This window comes from Vanacampus margaritifer, chromosome 9, assembly GCF_051991255.1.
Source record: "Vanacampus margaritifer isolate UIUO_Vmar chromosome 9, RoL_Vmar_1.0, whole genome shotgun sequence".
NCBI classification, from domain to species: domain Eukaryota; kingdom Metazoa; phylum Chordata; class Actinopteri; order Syngnathiformes; family Syngnathidae; genus Vanacampus; species Vanacampus margaritifer.
Genome location: NC_135440.1, coordinates 10,611,552 through 10,628,196, shown reverse-complemented (window position 1 = coordinate 10,628,196; position 16,645 = coordinate 10,611,552). Strand labels below are relative to the sequence as shown.

Here is a 16,645-nt window from a genome sequence, read left to right as displayed (position 1 = left end):
GAACATCAATCTAATCATCAAATCTTCGACGCGACCCGTTCTATGTTGGCCAAACGATGAAACAAAACAAAACAAAACTATGATTTGGATAATAATAAAGTGGCTACTTTGAGGCCCCGCCCCCTGCCTCCGTTCAAGTTCCAATCCAAGCGCTGTTAAAAGCCTGCAGGCGCTCGCACACCTCACACAACCTGTTGACGACCAGCCAGAAGTAAAGACGTTCACTTGAGGCGCAGACATGGAGAAAGATGCTCGACCCAACTGGGATAGCCCCTTGCAGTTTGTGTTGGCTTGTGTTTCTTATGCGGTCGGACTGGGGAACGTTTGGCGATTCCCATACCTGTGCCAGATGCACGGCGGAGGTGAGACCTGACGATGTCATTTTTTTTTATCTCCTTTTTGTTACGGTGGTTTGTTGCCTATTGAGGTAATAGTGGCATGTCTTCTTATCCCTAAAACCATCAAACTCGGATGTTCTTATCATAATCCCATTTTTAGTTTGACACCCACTGCCTTATACGAGCGGTTAAAACAAACCGACGCCAAATAGAGACACGAAATATTGATTCGTTTATAAACATGAGTCAAACAATTGAAACATTAAATAGGGATGTGCTTGTGAAAATAAGCAGCTCGTTTGTTTACATGTTCCTAAATACTGTATAACCTATAGTATATAAGGGATGCAAACTGGCAGATAATTAAATTGGTCACAACAGATAAAATAGAACATTTCATAAACAATACAATTAGGCATTTAGCATCTTCTTAAAATGCTGATATAAATTCAATATACTACTTGAAAAATGCGGGTAAAATGGGGGCCTTAATATAAAATAATTGTTGGGGGGAAAATTGCCCCAAAAATACAATAAAAAATCAATCACTGTCATGTTTTTGTCATCCAGGCATATTTATTTTTTGTTTCACCTTGAGCGATCTCTCAATACGTTCTTAACCTCCCAATTTGGACCTAATAATGTGGCTTGTTTTATTTTGAGCTGTAGGGGGTGGGGCAACTCTCTGTTGAGGTAAAGTGTATGTCGAAACTCCAAATTTTAAACCTCAAAAAATCATCAAAATGTACTTTATATTACCTGACTAGGCTCATCTGAGCATTATTATATTAATTATATACACCAATATAATACTTATAGCTTTGTTTTATTATTAATATAGTAAGATTTATTTCCTCATTAAGGCTAAATAGTTCTACCTCCTTATTGTGAGGTGTCCATTTTAATTTATGCTGAAATGTGGTTCTTTGCCCAACTACTGGTGGGTCACCAAAGCGGACCCCCTCACCCCCCACTATTAGATCTCATAATACTGCAAGTCAATGAATGAAAAGTTCACTTACCTGTCGACATCAGTATTCCAAGCCTTCTGAGTAAAAATTAAATTTTAACCATTAACACCAGTAAACCAAACTCAGTCACGTGTCAACAAACATGGAAGCGTGATGAACACCAGTTTAGATTTGATAGAATTGAATTTACACGCACACACTTCCAGTAATGTCAGGATGGTGGATTGTAAATTTTCCAAACAAATCCTTTCCAGAGTGCGAGTTGATACAAAGTTGAAGTAGGCTGTAAACCTCAATAACATGTCATAAACTATAGGGCCGAACTATGAAGTGACGCTGCAAATGAATGAGCTCTTTACAGCTTGCAGCCTCCCACCTGTTGAAGCAGCACACAGTAGAGCTAGGCGATAAGACTTAATGACATAACTGTTTCACTGATACAAAAACAAAACAAGAGCAACATGAAATTGTAGAGAAAATGTCATCTGTCAAAATAGAACGTTTCATTTCACGCCACGTCATACGTCCCATCCTACATTGACAATTTGCTATCTGTGCTAAGCTCATATCAGACATTGACCATTCCGGGTGGTTACGGGCATACCAATTTTATTGGTTAGCCAAACAACCTATGAAATTGGTTACAATAGAAAGTACGTCTTGGTGGATCACTTGGAAATATATTTATTGCAACAATTAATTGTATTCTAAATGTATTTATTCATTATTAAAAGTGATTATAATGGATTATAATATGGTGTTTAAAAATGGAAATGTGTGTCTAGTTAGATCACTAGGTGTGACCAGCTCAGTGTCCTAGTGGTAGTGTCTGCCCTGAGACTGGGAGGTTGTGGGTTCAATCCCTAGCCAAAGACTATAAAAATGGGACCCATTTGCCTCCCTGCTAGACACTCAGCATTATGGGTTGGAATTGGGGGGTTAGATCACCAAACGTTTTCCAAGCACCGCCCCTGCTGCTGCTCACCTCTCCCTCAGGTGATGGGTCAAGTGCGGGGAAGGAATTTCACCCCACTTAGGTGGGTGTGACAATCAGTGGTAGTTTTATCATGTCAGCCTCTAACGCAGATTAACCAATATCTTGGTCAGAATGACCAATTTGTATCGGTTGGCCCAATCACCAATTTATATTGGTTGAAAACACCTACCATTCTAGAGTGGTTGTTTTAACCAAAGGATCTGTCGGACTACCAGCTTGATTGAACCTTTTCTTTTTTGTAAATTTGACCAATCCGTTTTTAACTTATTATTCATATATATTTACTTATGACGTCAAAAATTCATTTGAACTATTTCTATTAGTTAACATTTTTTTCCCCACTTGTTAAAAGGAGTATGGAAACCTAGAATTTGTTTTATTGTACATTTAGAACAGATATCAAATTTGTGATTAATTGTGAGTTAACTAGTGAAGTCATGCGATTAACTACGATTAAAAATGTTAATCGCCTGACGCTCCTAATTTTTAATAATCTTTTCTTCTTTTTTTTTAAATTGCGTCAGGCGATTAAAATTCTTAATTGTAATTAATTGCATGACTTCAGTAGTTAACTCACAATTAATCGCAAATGCTACAGCTGTTCTAAATAAATAATAATAAAATTAAAATTAATAATAATAAAATTAATAGAAATAGTTCAAATGAATTTTTGACGTCTAAAGCCGTCAATGGTAGTGAATGAGTTAATGTGTGGTTTTCATCCCAGCTGTGGAACAGTGACAACAGTGTTGAATTTGAAAGTATTTGTTGGCAATGACTTTTAATTAACCCATTTAAAAGATTCCGTCCTGTCAGGGTTCGTATTGGTGATGTGGACCGAAGCGCAGAGAAGCAGGGCGTGGTGGCAAAGGTGCTCCAATAAGTAATTTGTTGAACAAGAACAATAAGGCACACAAGGTGCTTCAGTAGTCCAAAAGAAGACATGGTAAGGACATATGCATAGACAAGACTGGACAATGAACTGAAACTAAAGCAGGAACTAAATACACACACTAACGAGACAAAAGACACCTGGACAAGACACACGTGGCTGAGGGAGCTGATTGGACGACACCAGGGCCCGAGATGACAAGCACATGTGGACATGATAAAACTTGAGACATTGACAACAAGGCGGATATGACAACAATCGAGCCAACTAAACCAAATCAAACAAAGCACAGATCATCACAAACAGTGATGTTATCTGCATATCGTTATCTTTATTAGTTTTATAACAAAGAGAATTTCCCGTAGCAGTGTCATATCAAAAGAACCTGCATGTAGCCAAAACACGTGTCACAGATTTTCACTGTAGGTATCATATTGCTCACTCGGAAGTCACATGAGTTCATTAGTAGCTTTTGAGTTCATTGTTAATTATGTCAAAGTTCACAAGATAAAATGATGAACCTGAAAGGTTTATTGAAGGGCTACTTGTGGTGGATAATAAAGCTGCAAGGGAACCCACAAGACACTAAATTGTACCCCCTCCCCCCCTCCTTTTTCATGCTGCATATAGAACCAAGTAAAGACCGTATTTAATTGTGCTTTCCTCCAACAGGGGGTTTCTTGATTCCATATCTGCTGATGCTGTTCATTGAGGGCGTGCCCTTATTCTACATGGAGCTTGCCATTGGTCAAAAGATGCGCTTGGGAAGCATTGGAGCCTGGTCGGCCATTAACCCGTATTTGGGAGGTGTGGGTAAGTACTTGAAACAAATATATTAGCATTACAGTTTACAGCTACATAACCAAATAGCTAACTACTTGACTGTATTGTAAATCTCACAAAAAGGAGTACACCGCTCACATTTCTACAGATATTTCATCGTATCTTTTCATGGGACAACAGTAAAGAAATAACACTTTAACACAAGCAGATGAAGGACACAGATTATTGGAACCATGTCCTGTGTTCTGATGAGACCGAGATAAACTTATTTTGTTCTTTTGGAAACTGGGCCTCATAACGACCACAAACGCACCTCTCAAATGACCACTAACGGTAAAGGTGATGGACTGACCAAGCATGTCTCCACACCTAAACCCTATTGAACATCTCTGGGGCATCCTCGTTGATTTACAGGAGGTGGAGGAGCTTGAGGTCTTGAATATTTGCCAGCTCCATTATGTTGTCATGGAGGAGTGGAAAAGGATGGCACTGACAACCTGTGAAGCTCTTGTGAACTCCCTGCCCAAGAGAGTTAAGGCAGTGCTGGAAAATAATGGTGGTCGCACAAAATTTGGACACTTTCACTTAGGGGTGTGCTCACTTTTGTTGCCAGGAGTGTTTTGAGTTATTTTGAAGGAACAATAAATGTACACTGTTATCAGTTCATCATGCTGAGAAGCCCGGTGCAATTTTTTTTTCCAGCCAAGCTACTATAAGTGGAATATGCAAATTTCACTGTGCGAACGCAAACGCCTGATTGGTGGACTGTTTCCACGGACGTGTTAGAAGAGTTTGATTCCTGTGTCTTGTCTGCATATGTAAATTTGACACTCGTTCCTGGTTGGCTGCTCCCATCGGCTTCCTCGAGTGTCAGTTTTGTATGTTGTGTTTACAAACAGCAACGGAAAAACGTATAACAGCACTTTTAACTTTGTTAACTTAATCCACGAGCTATCCACCTTTTTTTATTTTTATTATTCCAACTCACATCACGTCAACGAGACTCATCATGACTGACAAATGCCGAAGTCAGGTGATTGTAACTGACCATTTCCACCTCCCAAACTAGTCACACAGCGTGACTGACCCACCCGGAGACATTCCATTTACAAAATAATAAGCTGTACACTGATTAATTTTCATCGTGCCAAAGTGTCATTTCGTCAGTGTTGTTCCATGAAAATATATAAATATCTTCACAAATGTGATGGTCCGGGTGACCTCACTTGTGTTAGCTATTGTAGAGGCCAAGTCAGCTGTGTGCATGGATGGCAACATTTTTGTATGACTGCTAATTATGCTCCGTACAATGGATGATGAACAACACCCAGGTGGCGGTGATTACTTTCCCAGAACAAGAATCATCTTTATTGTCGTGAACACACGCATATGAGCTTTGTCCTCATCATTTAACATATATGTAGTGATTCTCCTCACTTCTAGCCATTGTCTCTGGGCAATAAAAAAAAAAAAAAAAAAAAGTATAACTCTGTTGGAAAAAAATCTACACATTTAAAAGAAAAAATCTTAAATCTCTCATTTCAGGCCTTGCTAGTGTTGTGGCATCCTTGTATCTTTGCCTCTACTACAACGTCATCAATGCATGGAGTTTCTGGTACCTGTTTAATTCATTTCAAGTGAGTTACTAAATAACTTACTGGATATAATTCAATTTTGTATGGAATTCTGAACTCATCAGCACATAAACAATAACCTTTCACTGGTTTGCATTCACAGTCTGTCCTGCCCTGGTCAGATTGTCCTGTTAATTCCAACCGGACAGGACCATCAGAAGAGTGCCAAAAGGCTTCTCCAACGCAGTACTTCTTTTTTCGAGAAACGCTGGACATTTCTTCTTCTATCGAAGAAAATGGAGGCATTCAAACAAGCCAGGCGTTGTGTCTCCTGCTGGCCTGGGTGATTACATACCTCTTCATTATCCATGGAGTAAAGTCATCTGGGAAGGTAGGAGAAGTTCACACATGCGCCTCAAGCGCAAGCGTAACAATAACATAACTACTGTAAAACAAAAATAAAATTGCTCTGCTTTTGATAAGAACGGATAGAAAAGTGGGTGGAATTTACTGGAACTGTGCTGAATTGGTTCAAATATAACTTGCAAGATAGGGACTACTTTGTCTCAATTGATAGTCATGAGCGAACAAGGTTCACATGCGGGGTTCCACAAGGCTCCCTTCTTGGACCACTTTTATGAAGCACCACAACAACACCAACATCTCTTACCATACATTTGCAGATGAGACGCAACTTTACATTTCAGTGTCATCATCATCATCTTCATCATCACATGACTATAATCCCTTACTTTCGTTAATTACGTGTATTCATCAAATCATAAAATGGCTGGACCAACATTTTCTCCAGCTCAATCCAGACAAGATTGTTTTTGGCCCCAGAAATGAAAGGTCCAAGATCAACGCTCATATCGAAGGTTACAAGTCAAGCCAGAAATCGTGTGCAATTATTGACTCAGACCTGAATTCAACCAATTAAAAATTACTGTTAAATCTGCCTATTGCAACCTGAAAAACAAATATAGCTCAATTAAAAAAAATTTTTTTAAAGCCCTTTAAAAAAAAACAAAAAAAAACTGCTTTGTATTTTCAGTAGGCTAGATAACTGTAGTGGTGTCTATACAGGCAGCTGCAGCTGATCCAAAATGCTGTTGCCAGAGATCTTACAAACACCAGGAAAATGGATCACACCTGTCCTCAAATCCCTGCACTGGCTCCCTGTCAGTCAAAGAATAGATTTGAACTCATTCACTGACATTGACGGCTATAGACGTCAAAAATGTATTTTAACCATTTCTATTATATCTATTATATCTATTTTTTTCCACTTTTGTTAACAAGAGTGTGAAAACCTAGAATTTTTTTATTGTACATTTAGAACAGATATAAAATTTGTGATTAATCGCGAGTTAACTAGTCAAGTCATGCGATTAATTCCAATTAAATAATTTGATCGCCTGACGCCCCTAATTTTTAATGATCTTTTTTTTTTTTTTATTGCGCCAGGCGATTAAAAATTTCAATTGTAATTAATCACATGACTTCAATAATTAACTCACTACTACTTATCATTAATCACTAATTTTATATCTGTTCTAAATGTACAATAATAAAAAACTTTTTTAGGTTTTCATACTTACATACAACAAAAGTGGAAAAAGTGTCAAATAGAAATATTTCAAATGAATTTTTTTTTACATCTATAGTCGTCAATGGCAGTGAATGAGTTAAAAGATGGTCTAATATTATCTAAATGGTCTTTGACCAAAATACATTCGAGATGTACTGTATTCGTACTCTATGAAGCATTCAGACTTCTCATGTTATCTGGGACATGACTGTTGTGCTTTTCCAGAACCAGAACCAAACAAAGTGAAGAAGCATTTAGTTACCACCCGTGGAACAAATTCCCTGAATACCTGAGATTTCCTGTCAGTTCATTTAAATAAGGGCTGAAAACATAATTGCAGCATTCTCATGAATCTATCCTTTATTCTCGTTTTAATCCCCATTTGCACAGTATCCTTTAATTCAGTGGCCCCCAACCACCGGGCCGCGGACCTGTACCGGGCCGTGGGCACCTTTGGACCAGGCCGCACAGTTGAAAGAATAAAAAAAACTTACTGTACTTCCGGTTAATTGATTAGCCGAGGCTTAAAAATATTTTATTTTGAAAAGTGACCAGATTCTCTCTGTTTACGACGGACTCTTGACACAGGTCAAGATGCTAATCATCTCAGTCGCGTTTTGTTACCCTTGTTATGGTAGTGGACTTGCGTTTGTTGTCGTAGCCTTTTATTAATCAGCCGACGAACAGCCAAGCACCCACTGGGTTGCCGGTCCGCCAAAGTTGTGGACATGTATGAACCGGTCCGTGGTGAAAAAAAGGTTGGGGACCACTGCTTTAATTCATCTAGGTTGATGCTTGGTTTGAATCATTTTAGTAGAATTATTTTAGATTATTTGATCAAGTCGTATAATAAATTGTCTCTCTTTGCTTTGCGTAATGCTTTTAATGTTTTATGTAAAGCACTTTGAGCTGCCTTGTACATAAAGTGTGCTCTACAAATAAACTGGCCTTGCTTAGAATCCCCCAAAACGAGCGCAGCATTAATTCTTCAAAAGAGTAACAGGATGAAATTGTTGTTGTTTGCCTCTGTCTGCAGGTGGTTTACTTCACTGCCACATTTCCCTACGTGGTCCTCTTTATCTACCTCATCAGGGGTTTGACTCTTCCTGGTGCCATCCATGGTATCACGTACATGTTCACCCCCAAGGTAATAATGTCAAAATGATGCCATTGTGAAACGATATTTAGACAAACAAATAAAAACCTGACGGCATATACAGTATGTTTCTAATTCTGTGTTACATACATATTGACCCGTATCGCGATATACCACTTGTGTCTGAATGCGTTGCATACATATTGACCCGTATGTGTACATGTTTTTAGATGGAAGAACTGACCAATCCCACGGCATGGATAAATGCTGCCACTCAGATTTTTTTCTCTCTGGGTTTGGGATTTGGCTCGCTGATAGCGTTTTCCAGCTACAATCAGTACAACAACAATTTTGAGCGTCAGGCCTTCATTGTCTCCTTCATCAACAGTGGAACCTCCATCTTCGCTTCCATTGTCACCTTTTCAATCTATGGATTTAAAGCCACAGTTAACTATGAGAACTGCCTGGAGAGGTGAGTAAGTTTTGCTCATTGTTGTGTGTGTGTGTGTGATTGATGATCCAAATTGGAGCAAATTTGATCTTGGTTATTAATACAACCAAATGAAATATGGTGCTAGTCTTAGGTAGTAGTGTTACTGTTTAGTGCTTGTCCAATGTCCTTGTTTAAAGAGTAAACAGTTTTATGCTGTTTTTTCTTCCAGGATGCGCATATTGCTGCTAAATACCTTTAATCTGGCAGAGGACACTATCAACATGGACAATGTGTTTGACTGGATTACAACCCTCAATGCAACATACCCGGAGCAGTTTGCTGAACTTGGCAATAAACTGGAAACCTGTGACCTAAACAATGAACTAGACACGGTATGTTCTTCATCATTCATTGTGTTACAACACAATCAATGCTTCTTTGTTTTTATTCATGCATGGTTAGTGCCTGACGTAGGTAGGAGACTCTTTAAAAAAGTGCTCCTGTGCTGATGCATGTGTCAATTTTTGCATAGGTAACCAACCAATTGCCAATCAATTTAGCTCTACACTTTTCATTCTTGGTGGAGGTATTCAACAATTATTTTTCACATCTAAATGTCTATTAGCATGTTCTTGTCTGTGAATTAAAATACATACATTGATGAAGACCACAATCTTTTTGAAAAGTGCAAGACCTGCAAACAAATGTGTTCTAAAAAGCTTGGTAAATGTAGCCCAGTTCTTATTGGGTGGTTAGGGACATTGGTTTGTTGGTTCTTGTCAGACAGAGGTCATTCTGAACCATCAAGAGTCTTTAGAAACGTATTGCAGAAATGTGAAATAAAAGAATTGCAGTCATTCAAGTTATAAAAGTACTGGTTATGTGCAACATGATTCAGATTCTGAATATTTATTGTCATTGTCACAAGGGAACAACGAAACTTCGTTTGGAGCATCCATACAGAAGAGTTGGTAAAGTGCAAAATCCCATAAAATAAATACCCATAAAATAACCCAGTGTAAACATTTGACGCAGTATAGGACATTGTACAACAAAGACTAAGCGCAACTTAAGGTTCTTGTCGTTAATAAAGTGCAGAGCAGAAATATTCAGATAGCTGAGATGACATCGTACGTCAGTGCAAAACCGGATCGTTTAATCAAATATTATAGTCGTTAAACGTTGAGTAAGAAGGATAAATGGTAAAAGGGAGTAGTGACATTCTGCAACAATGCAAATCAGTTCAAAGTTATTGTTGTTGTTGGATGTTTTTATTAACCATAAAGGGGAGGCAGAGAGGGAAGAGGAGCAGAGTTCAGTAACCTCACAGCCTGTGGATACAGACTGTTGGCCAATCTTGATGTTCTGGCCCATAAAGACCTGAGGGCAGCAGGTGGAAAAAGTGGTGAGCCACCGGACGGTGCTGGTCCCGTAGGATGTTGCGCACTCTACTCAAACAGCGAGTGGAGTAGATGGTGCTGATCTCAGGGAGAGGCGTTCCCGATGATTCTCCCAGCAGCTTTCGCCACCCGCTGGTCAGCCTTGGTGCAGCTGGAGAACCACACTAAGAACATTGTTGTAGAGGTGTTGTTGTGCCTTGCCCACCGCTGTCGAAATGTGATCATCCCAGGACAGGTCCTCAGTCGCTGTTACCCCCAGGAATTTGAAGCTTCTCACCCTCTCCACCACATCGTTGCCTATAGAGAGGGGTTGATGGTTGATTTGTTTTTTCCTACAGAAATCCACCACAATCTTCTTGGTCTTTTTGGTGTTGAGAGCCAAGTTGTTGTTGTGGCACCATGACTCCAGATGTCGCACCTCTCTCCTATAGTTTGTCTCGTCGTCGTTGGAGATGAGTCCGAGCACGGTGGTGTCGTCGGCAAACTTGATGATGAGGTTGGACGGGGAGGAGGCAGAGCAGTCATGAGTGCACAGGGTATAGAGCAGAGGGCTCAGAACACACCCTTGAGGGGCCCCGGTATTGAGGACAAGGGTGGAGGAGGTGTTTTTGCCCACTCTGACGCTCTGCGTGCGGTTGGTTAAAAAGTTCACAGTCCAATTGCACAGGGTGGTGTTGAGTCCCATTTGGTGGAGCTTGGACCGGAGTTTGAATGGCCGGATGGTGTTAAAGGCCGAGCTGTAGTCCACAAAGAGGAGCCGTGCATAGTTGTTTTTATGGTGCTCTAAGAGTATGTGCAGCACCGTGGCAATGGCGTCCTCAGTTGACCGGTTCGGTCCAGCGATGGCGGTAGGGCAGCTTTAATGTGTTTGATAACCAGTCTCTCCAGGCATTTGGCGGGGATGGAGGTGAGAGCCACTGGTCTGGAGTCATTAAGACATGTGACATTGGCCTGTTTTGGAAGAGGAACAATTGTACCTGCTTCAAAGCAGGCAGGGACCAGCGAGTAGCACAGCGAGATGTTGTAGATAGAGGTGAAGATATCTGCCAGCTCCACAGCACAGTCTTTCAGCACTTTCAGAACTCCATCTGGACCAGCCGCCTTCCTGGTGTTAATGCTGCGGAAGGCACATCTCACCTCATGCATGCTCAGGACTGGAGATGGGTCGGTTGATGGGAGGAGGGGCAGGACACGGTCGGTGTTGTCTCTGTCAAAACGGGCATAGAAGAGGTTTAGGTTCTCAGCCAGAGTGGGACTGTCAGCTGAGGGTTGGTGGTTTCCTCTTGTAGTTCGTGATGGCCCTAATGCCCTCCCAGACTTGTTTCGGGTCTGTGGTGATTTCAAACCTGGCCTCAATACAGCAGTGATTTTAAATCCATGTGATTAAAGTCCCCAGCTGCAATAAAGACACTGTCCGGATGTACTAGCAGGCTGTTGTGGCTGCTGCTGCTCACTTGTGCTAACGCTAGCTTAGCATTAGCATCCGGTGGAATGTAAACAGCGCAGTTGTAAACACACGAGAATTCACGACACTTGGACAACACTTTAACAGTAACAATTCTGCCTCTGGACTACACAGTTCCTGGTGCACATGACGTTCGTGCACCAGGAGTTGTTAATGTAGATGCGTAGACCATCCGGTCCTATCGGCTCGGTAGGCGGTGCGGCTAGGTAGCTCGATAGCCGCGTCTGGAATGGAGCTGTCCAGCCAGGTCTCAACATCTTCTGTTCATAACCGCCAAGGGAGCAGCAGTAGGTCACAGAAAAACAACAACCATTGGAAAATGTCATATTTGTAGTGACACATGAAAGAAGCATCTTCTTAACATTTGCTTTATGTGGTAGGGACATATCCTTATCAAGGAATCGCCAAGGTTCTTAAGAGTAATTCCAAACCAAAGCTGTTGAGTAGCTGCAATATATCAGAACATTTACGATGTTGCGAAGCGTCAAGTACCTTAACTTTTACTTTTTTTTATCTAAAGTTTAATTGTAAAAATCAAGTCATCCGGATTTCTGCAACTTGATGACACTAAAAGTTTGATGAACAGATAAGTCTTGTCAGATTATAGTGACACAACGTTAGGTGTCATATCCTTAACAATGAACATTTATTAGTGTGTCGGTATCACTGTGGTGAAACATCGTGAACAGTCATAGTCAAAGCGAAGACCCTTGTGAAATTCAACATATTTACATTTGCACCTTTTTGTTCCAGCACATTCAAGATGGCATTGATTTTGTAAATGTGGCTTGGATTATTTAAATGTTGTGAATAATTAATGTTTTAATCCTTTTATAATTGGGTCTCTGGATTTGGCTTGTGCCACATGCATTGAAATTGCTTGAAATTGAAAATGCTTATAGCACGAGTGAAAATAAAATCAATGCTTTTATTATCTTTATACTCTAAAATTGAGGGACTATTTCCAGTGCTAAACAAGAACAAGAACAAAATTATTGGAATCCAAACCAAGATGCCTGCGTTACATGATCATGTATGATATACAGCCACAATTACAGCAAAGTCGTTTGATGCATGCCAGTAGTTACCCTTTACCACTTCTTTCTTGAGTAAAGTCCATCTTAATACACAATCTTCTAAGGGGCCAAATCAAGATTGATTGGAGTCATAAACTCTTATCACTAAACTCTCTCTCTCTGGCTCTCTCTCATCTGTTTCAGGCAGTCGAAGGAGTTGGTCTTGCTTTCATTGTGTACAGTGAAGCCATTCAAAACATGCCCCTGCCTCAGTTATGGTCAGTGCTGTACTTCTTCATGCTTCTGCTTCTGGGATTGGGCAGCATGCTGGGCAACTTGACTGCCATCACCACACCACTACGAGACTTTAAGATACTGTCCAATGTTAGCAATGAGGTGTTAAACGGTAAGACTTGGGTACACATATGTTGATACACATTTTTATTTCTTTAGTAATTAAAGGATCTGTATTGTTTTAGTCAAGCCTTTCAAATGATGTGAAATGTTCCTGGTTATTCTACTGCAAAGGCCACATTATGAGCCTTATATGCTTTTGAAGTTACTCTCAGTGCTTGTACAATGTTGGACCTGATAGCTGCTGTGTGAAAATAAGTTTACCGTTTTGCGTTTGCACAACATAAAATGGGATTAGTATCAGTTAGACTACTTATATTATGAATGTGGGGACATTTAATTACATAAATAATTGTGTCAGGTCGACTAGTCTAGTAGGGTAAATGTTTTTCAAAATATTCAAATCCAAACTATTAGAAAGTTAATTTCAACTGCGCTTGTGTTGCTTTCTAGTAACCCCCGACAATTGGATTCAGGTTCGCCTGGAGTGTGAATGTAGCAAAATGGAGGCATTGTTTTTTGTTTAGGTTAGAGCAGGGGTCTGCAACCTGCGGCTCTGGAGCCATACGTGGCTCTTTAGTCCCTCTTCTGTGGCTCCCTAGAAAAAAACAACAACTTTTTTTTGTTTTGTTTTGTTTTACATATTTATTTATTTTTAGATAAATAACCATTAAATGGATTAATGACTTAGATAAAAATGATTAAATAAATATTCAAAAAATGTTAGTCTACATTTTTAAGTTGTCAGATAAAGAGACATGAAAGGTAGATGAAGAAGTTTGAAAAGTTATCTAAAAAGTAACCATAAAATGTCCCAAAAGACGAAAAGTAGAAAATGTCCACAAAATTGTCAAAAATTTAAGAAATTGACAACAAAAAAGGCAGAAGAAAATGTCCAAAAATAGTCATATCCAAAAAAGGAAGAAGGCAAAAAAATACCATATATCCATCAAATTGTCAAAAATGTCAGCAATTTGACAGAAAGGCAGAAAATCTGAAAAATGCATGAAAAATAATAATAATTTATATATAAACAGAAGATGAAAAGTAGAAGAAAATGAATCTCAAAGTATTAGCTGTTGCATAATTGTGTTATGTTGCAGCTCTAATTAGTGCTCAGTCCATTAGAGTCTAGACGAACATGAACACACTGTTTTTTTTCATCACAGTGTTCAAATGTTTTGTGGTTCAATCATTAGTCTTGGCAACTGTTTGTATGTAGTAGTATGCAAAGTAGCCAGTGATGGTCGTCGAATCGCTTAAATATCAAAATTATAGTCAATTAAGACTTTCATAAGTTTTTGCCAAGCAAGTCTGACGTAGTTGTTGAACCACAGTATACCTCGACTGCTCACAAGTGATATTAATCTTGATTAGGGTTAAGGTTCAGACGAGCTTCTAAGCACTATCGTCCTTTTTGTGTACAGTATATAGTTTTAACAGTGTTTCTGTGGGTCTGCCGCCATGTGTCAGTGATTTAATGCTAATCAGCTGAGAAATGTTCTTTCATTGGGCTGTGCATCATTACCTGTGTGGTCTGTGTTTTCCTTACAGGGACTTTGTGCCTAATCCTGTTGCTGCTCGGCCTGGCCTTTACCACCCCATCTGGGAATTACTGGTTTACCATGTTTAATGAATATGGAGCATCTTTCTCACTGCTCTTTGTTGTCCTCGTTGAGATTCTGACTGTCAGTTACATTTATGGAATTAAAAGGTTTGTATGTTAGCAATTAGCATTGCTACTATGAATTTTAGTTGCTACAATGTAAGACTTAACAATGTCGTGCTTTCCTCTGCTCATTCCAGGTTTGAAAAAGACATAGAAGACATGATTGGCCACCGTCCAAACTGGTACTTGAAGATCATGTGGGGGATAATCAGTCCCCTTCTCCTAATATTCCTCTTCGTCTTCTATATTGTCAACTATATCAGAGGAGGAACACCCACCTACCAAGCATGGGACAAGGAGCTGGTACACTTTTTTTTAAAATAAATATTCTATTACTACAAGGTCTCAAATTGTTTAAATGTATGAGAAATATTTGACATGGAAAGTTTCACATATATACTGAGGGTCCATGAAGGGAAGTTTGAAACATGATGGGGAAACAATGTGTTGAATATCAAAGAAAAATGATTGACACCACAATTTTGGGCACGTGAAAGCAAAACATGACAATATATGGGGCTCATATGTCACGGTTGATTATACCGTCGTTGTTTTCCAAAGCTGATCAGTTCTTATGTCCCATATTTATCCTTTTATGTCAATTCCAAATTTGTATTTCATTTCTAACCCATATGTATGTATTGTTTCAGGGCAAGACGGTGGTGACGGAATATCCTGTTTCTGGCCAAGTCTTCATTGCCATACTGTTAGTTTCTGCAGTCAGCTGTGTTCCCCTCAATGCTCTCTATGTGTATTGCACCAACAGGAAACGTTCTAGTTAAAGCAAGCACAGACAATCGATTAGCACCATATCATCTTAGTGTGCCTACATTCAGATGCTAACTTTTCGTGGGATTAACCTCCCCAGGTACTACTGTATTTACCGGTATCTCCCTTTCCTTATTCAGTTTTGTTGATGTGGCACAATTTCACAACAGTTTTCCCAAGGCACTTTATACAGGTCACACCGGGTTTAAAACCACACTCCTAGCGAGGGGAGAAATATGAAAGTAATGATGAAATGATGCGAACAGAGGAGGGGAAGACTCGAGAGTTCTAGAGAAACTAGAGAGAGTCCAGCTAGAGCATCATTTGATTTGCTGGAGTGCCCATCAAACAAGCTTGCTTCCTGATCAAGTGGATTTTCGACTGAGTTTCAGTAGTTTATAGCTGAGCTAAACCATCCGGAAAGTTGCTTTTCAGTGTTATTTGTTAAAAGTTGTTGTATAAATTGTTTCCCCCTAATGTAGTATTATCAGTGTATTATGTTATGTTATTGATTTTGTGTTATAACAGGCCCAACATCTGCTGTAGTATCCTTCCTATAAATGTGTTATTTTATTATTAGAATATGAAATACATTTTATAAACCGGCAGCAAGTGTGATTAGGTACTGACATTATTGCCTCATATGCCCTGAAATATGAAATGTAAAATATGTACATACTGTAGATAGCTGTGTCATCTGTTGAAATGAATATACAATATTATTATCACATTATTTTTAGTATTCCATATTCAGATAAAAAATCGATGTTAGCTAGCTAATATGCGTTTTCCATTAAATATGATTTCATGTAATGAAATATGAGTGTGAAGCCATTTTGAAAAAAAAATTTTTTTTTGAATGTTATGTTTAATGTTTTTAATAAAGACTTTTTAATAAGTAATGGAATTGTATTATTTGTGGTTAAATGTTTAACAAAGTGAATATGAGTGTAAGATTAACAGATCCTTAACAGTAAGGCACTAGCCGTAGCAAGAAGATGGGAGCTCTCGTAAGGTGAGACCACAGCCATATATTATAATTAGTGATTCTACCTATATATATATATATATATATATATATATATATGTGTGTGTGTGTGTGTGTGTGTGTGTTCTGTCAAAGGAGGGAACTGGTGGAAGTGCTACAGTCCAAATGGCTCCTCCACTCAAACATTTTGCCCCTTAAGCATTGTGTATTGTAGCTCCAGTGCAGTCCAGTGCATTTCTATTGGGTAATTTTGGCGTGGACGTTTCTGCTGCGTCACGACTGGAATTCCCTTAGTAGAGGCTTTCCAATA

The 16,645-nt window shown here is 39.2% G+C and overlaps 1 protein-coding gene across 2 annotated transcripts; it reads left to right on the top strand.

Annotated features, from left to right (window-relative positions):
- The first annotated feature begins 210 nt into the window (after positions 1–210).
- slc6a20 (solute carrier family 6 member 20) lies at positions 211–16,249 on the top strand. 2 transcript variants are annotated; one of them, XM_077576431.1, is made up of 11 exons: positions 211–362; positions 3,871–4,005; positions 5,527–5,618; positions 5,719–5,946; positions 8,183–8,293; positions 8,473–8,714; positions 8,905–9,067; positions 12,761–12,962; positions 14,465–14,624; positions 14,717–14,882; positions 15,230–16,249. In XM_077576431.1, the coding sequence occupies exons 1-11, from the start codon at positions 239–241 to the stop codon at positions 15,359–15,361; spliced, it is 1,755 nt and encodes a 584-aa protein (XP_077432557.1). In that variant the 5' UTR covers positions 211–238; the 3' UTR covers positions 15,362–16,249. The 2 variants fall into 2 exon arrangements, with proteins under 2 accessions (XP_077432557.1, XP_077432556.1); XM_077576430.1 differs by having other exon boundaries at positions 3,871–4,011.
- Positions 16,250–16,645: the final 396 nt, after the last annotated feature.

Bases quoted from the DNA above. Each gene is read 5' to 3' on its own strand.
- slc6a20 (XM_077576430.1), top strand. From the start codon at position 239: ATGGAGAAAGATGCTCGACCCAACTGGGATAGCCCCTTGCAGTTTGTG. The intron at 8,294-8,472 runs GTAATAATGTCA...ACATGTTTTTAG, and splicing joins CGTACATGTTCACCCCCAAG to ATGGAAGAACTGACCAATCC. The intron at 12,963-14,464 runs GTAAGACTTGGG...TTTTCCTTACAG, and splicing joins TAGCAATGAGGTGTTAAACG to GGACTTTGTGCCTAATCCTG.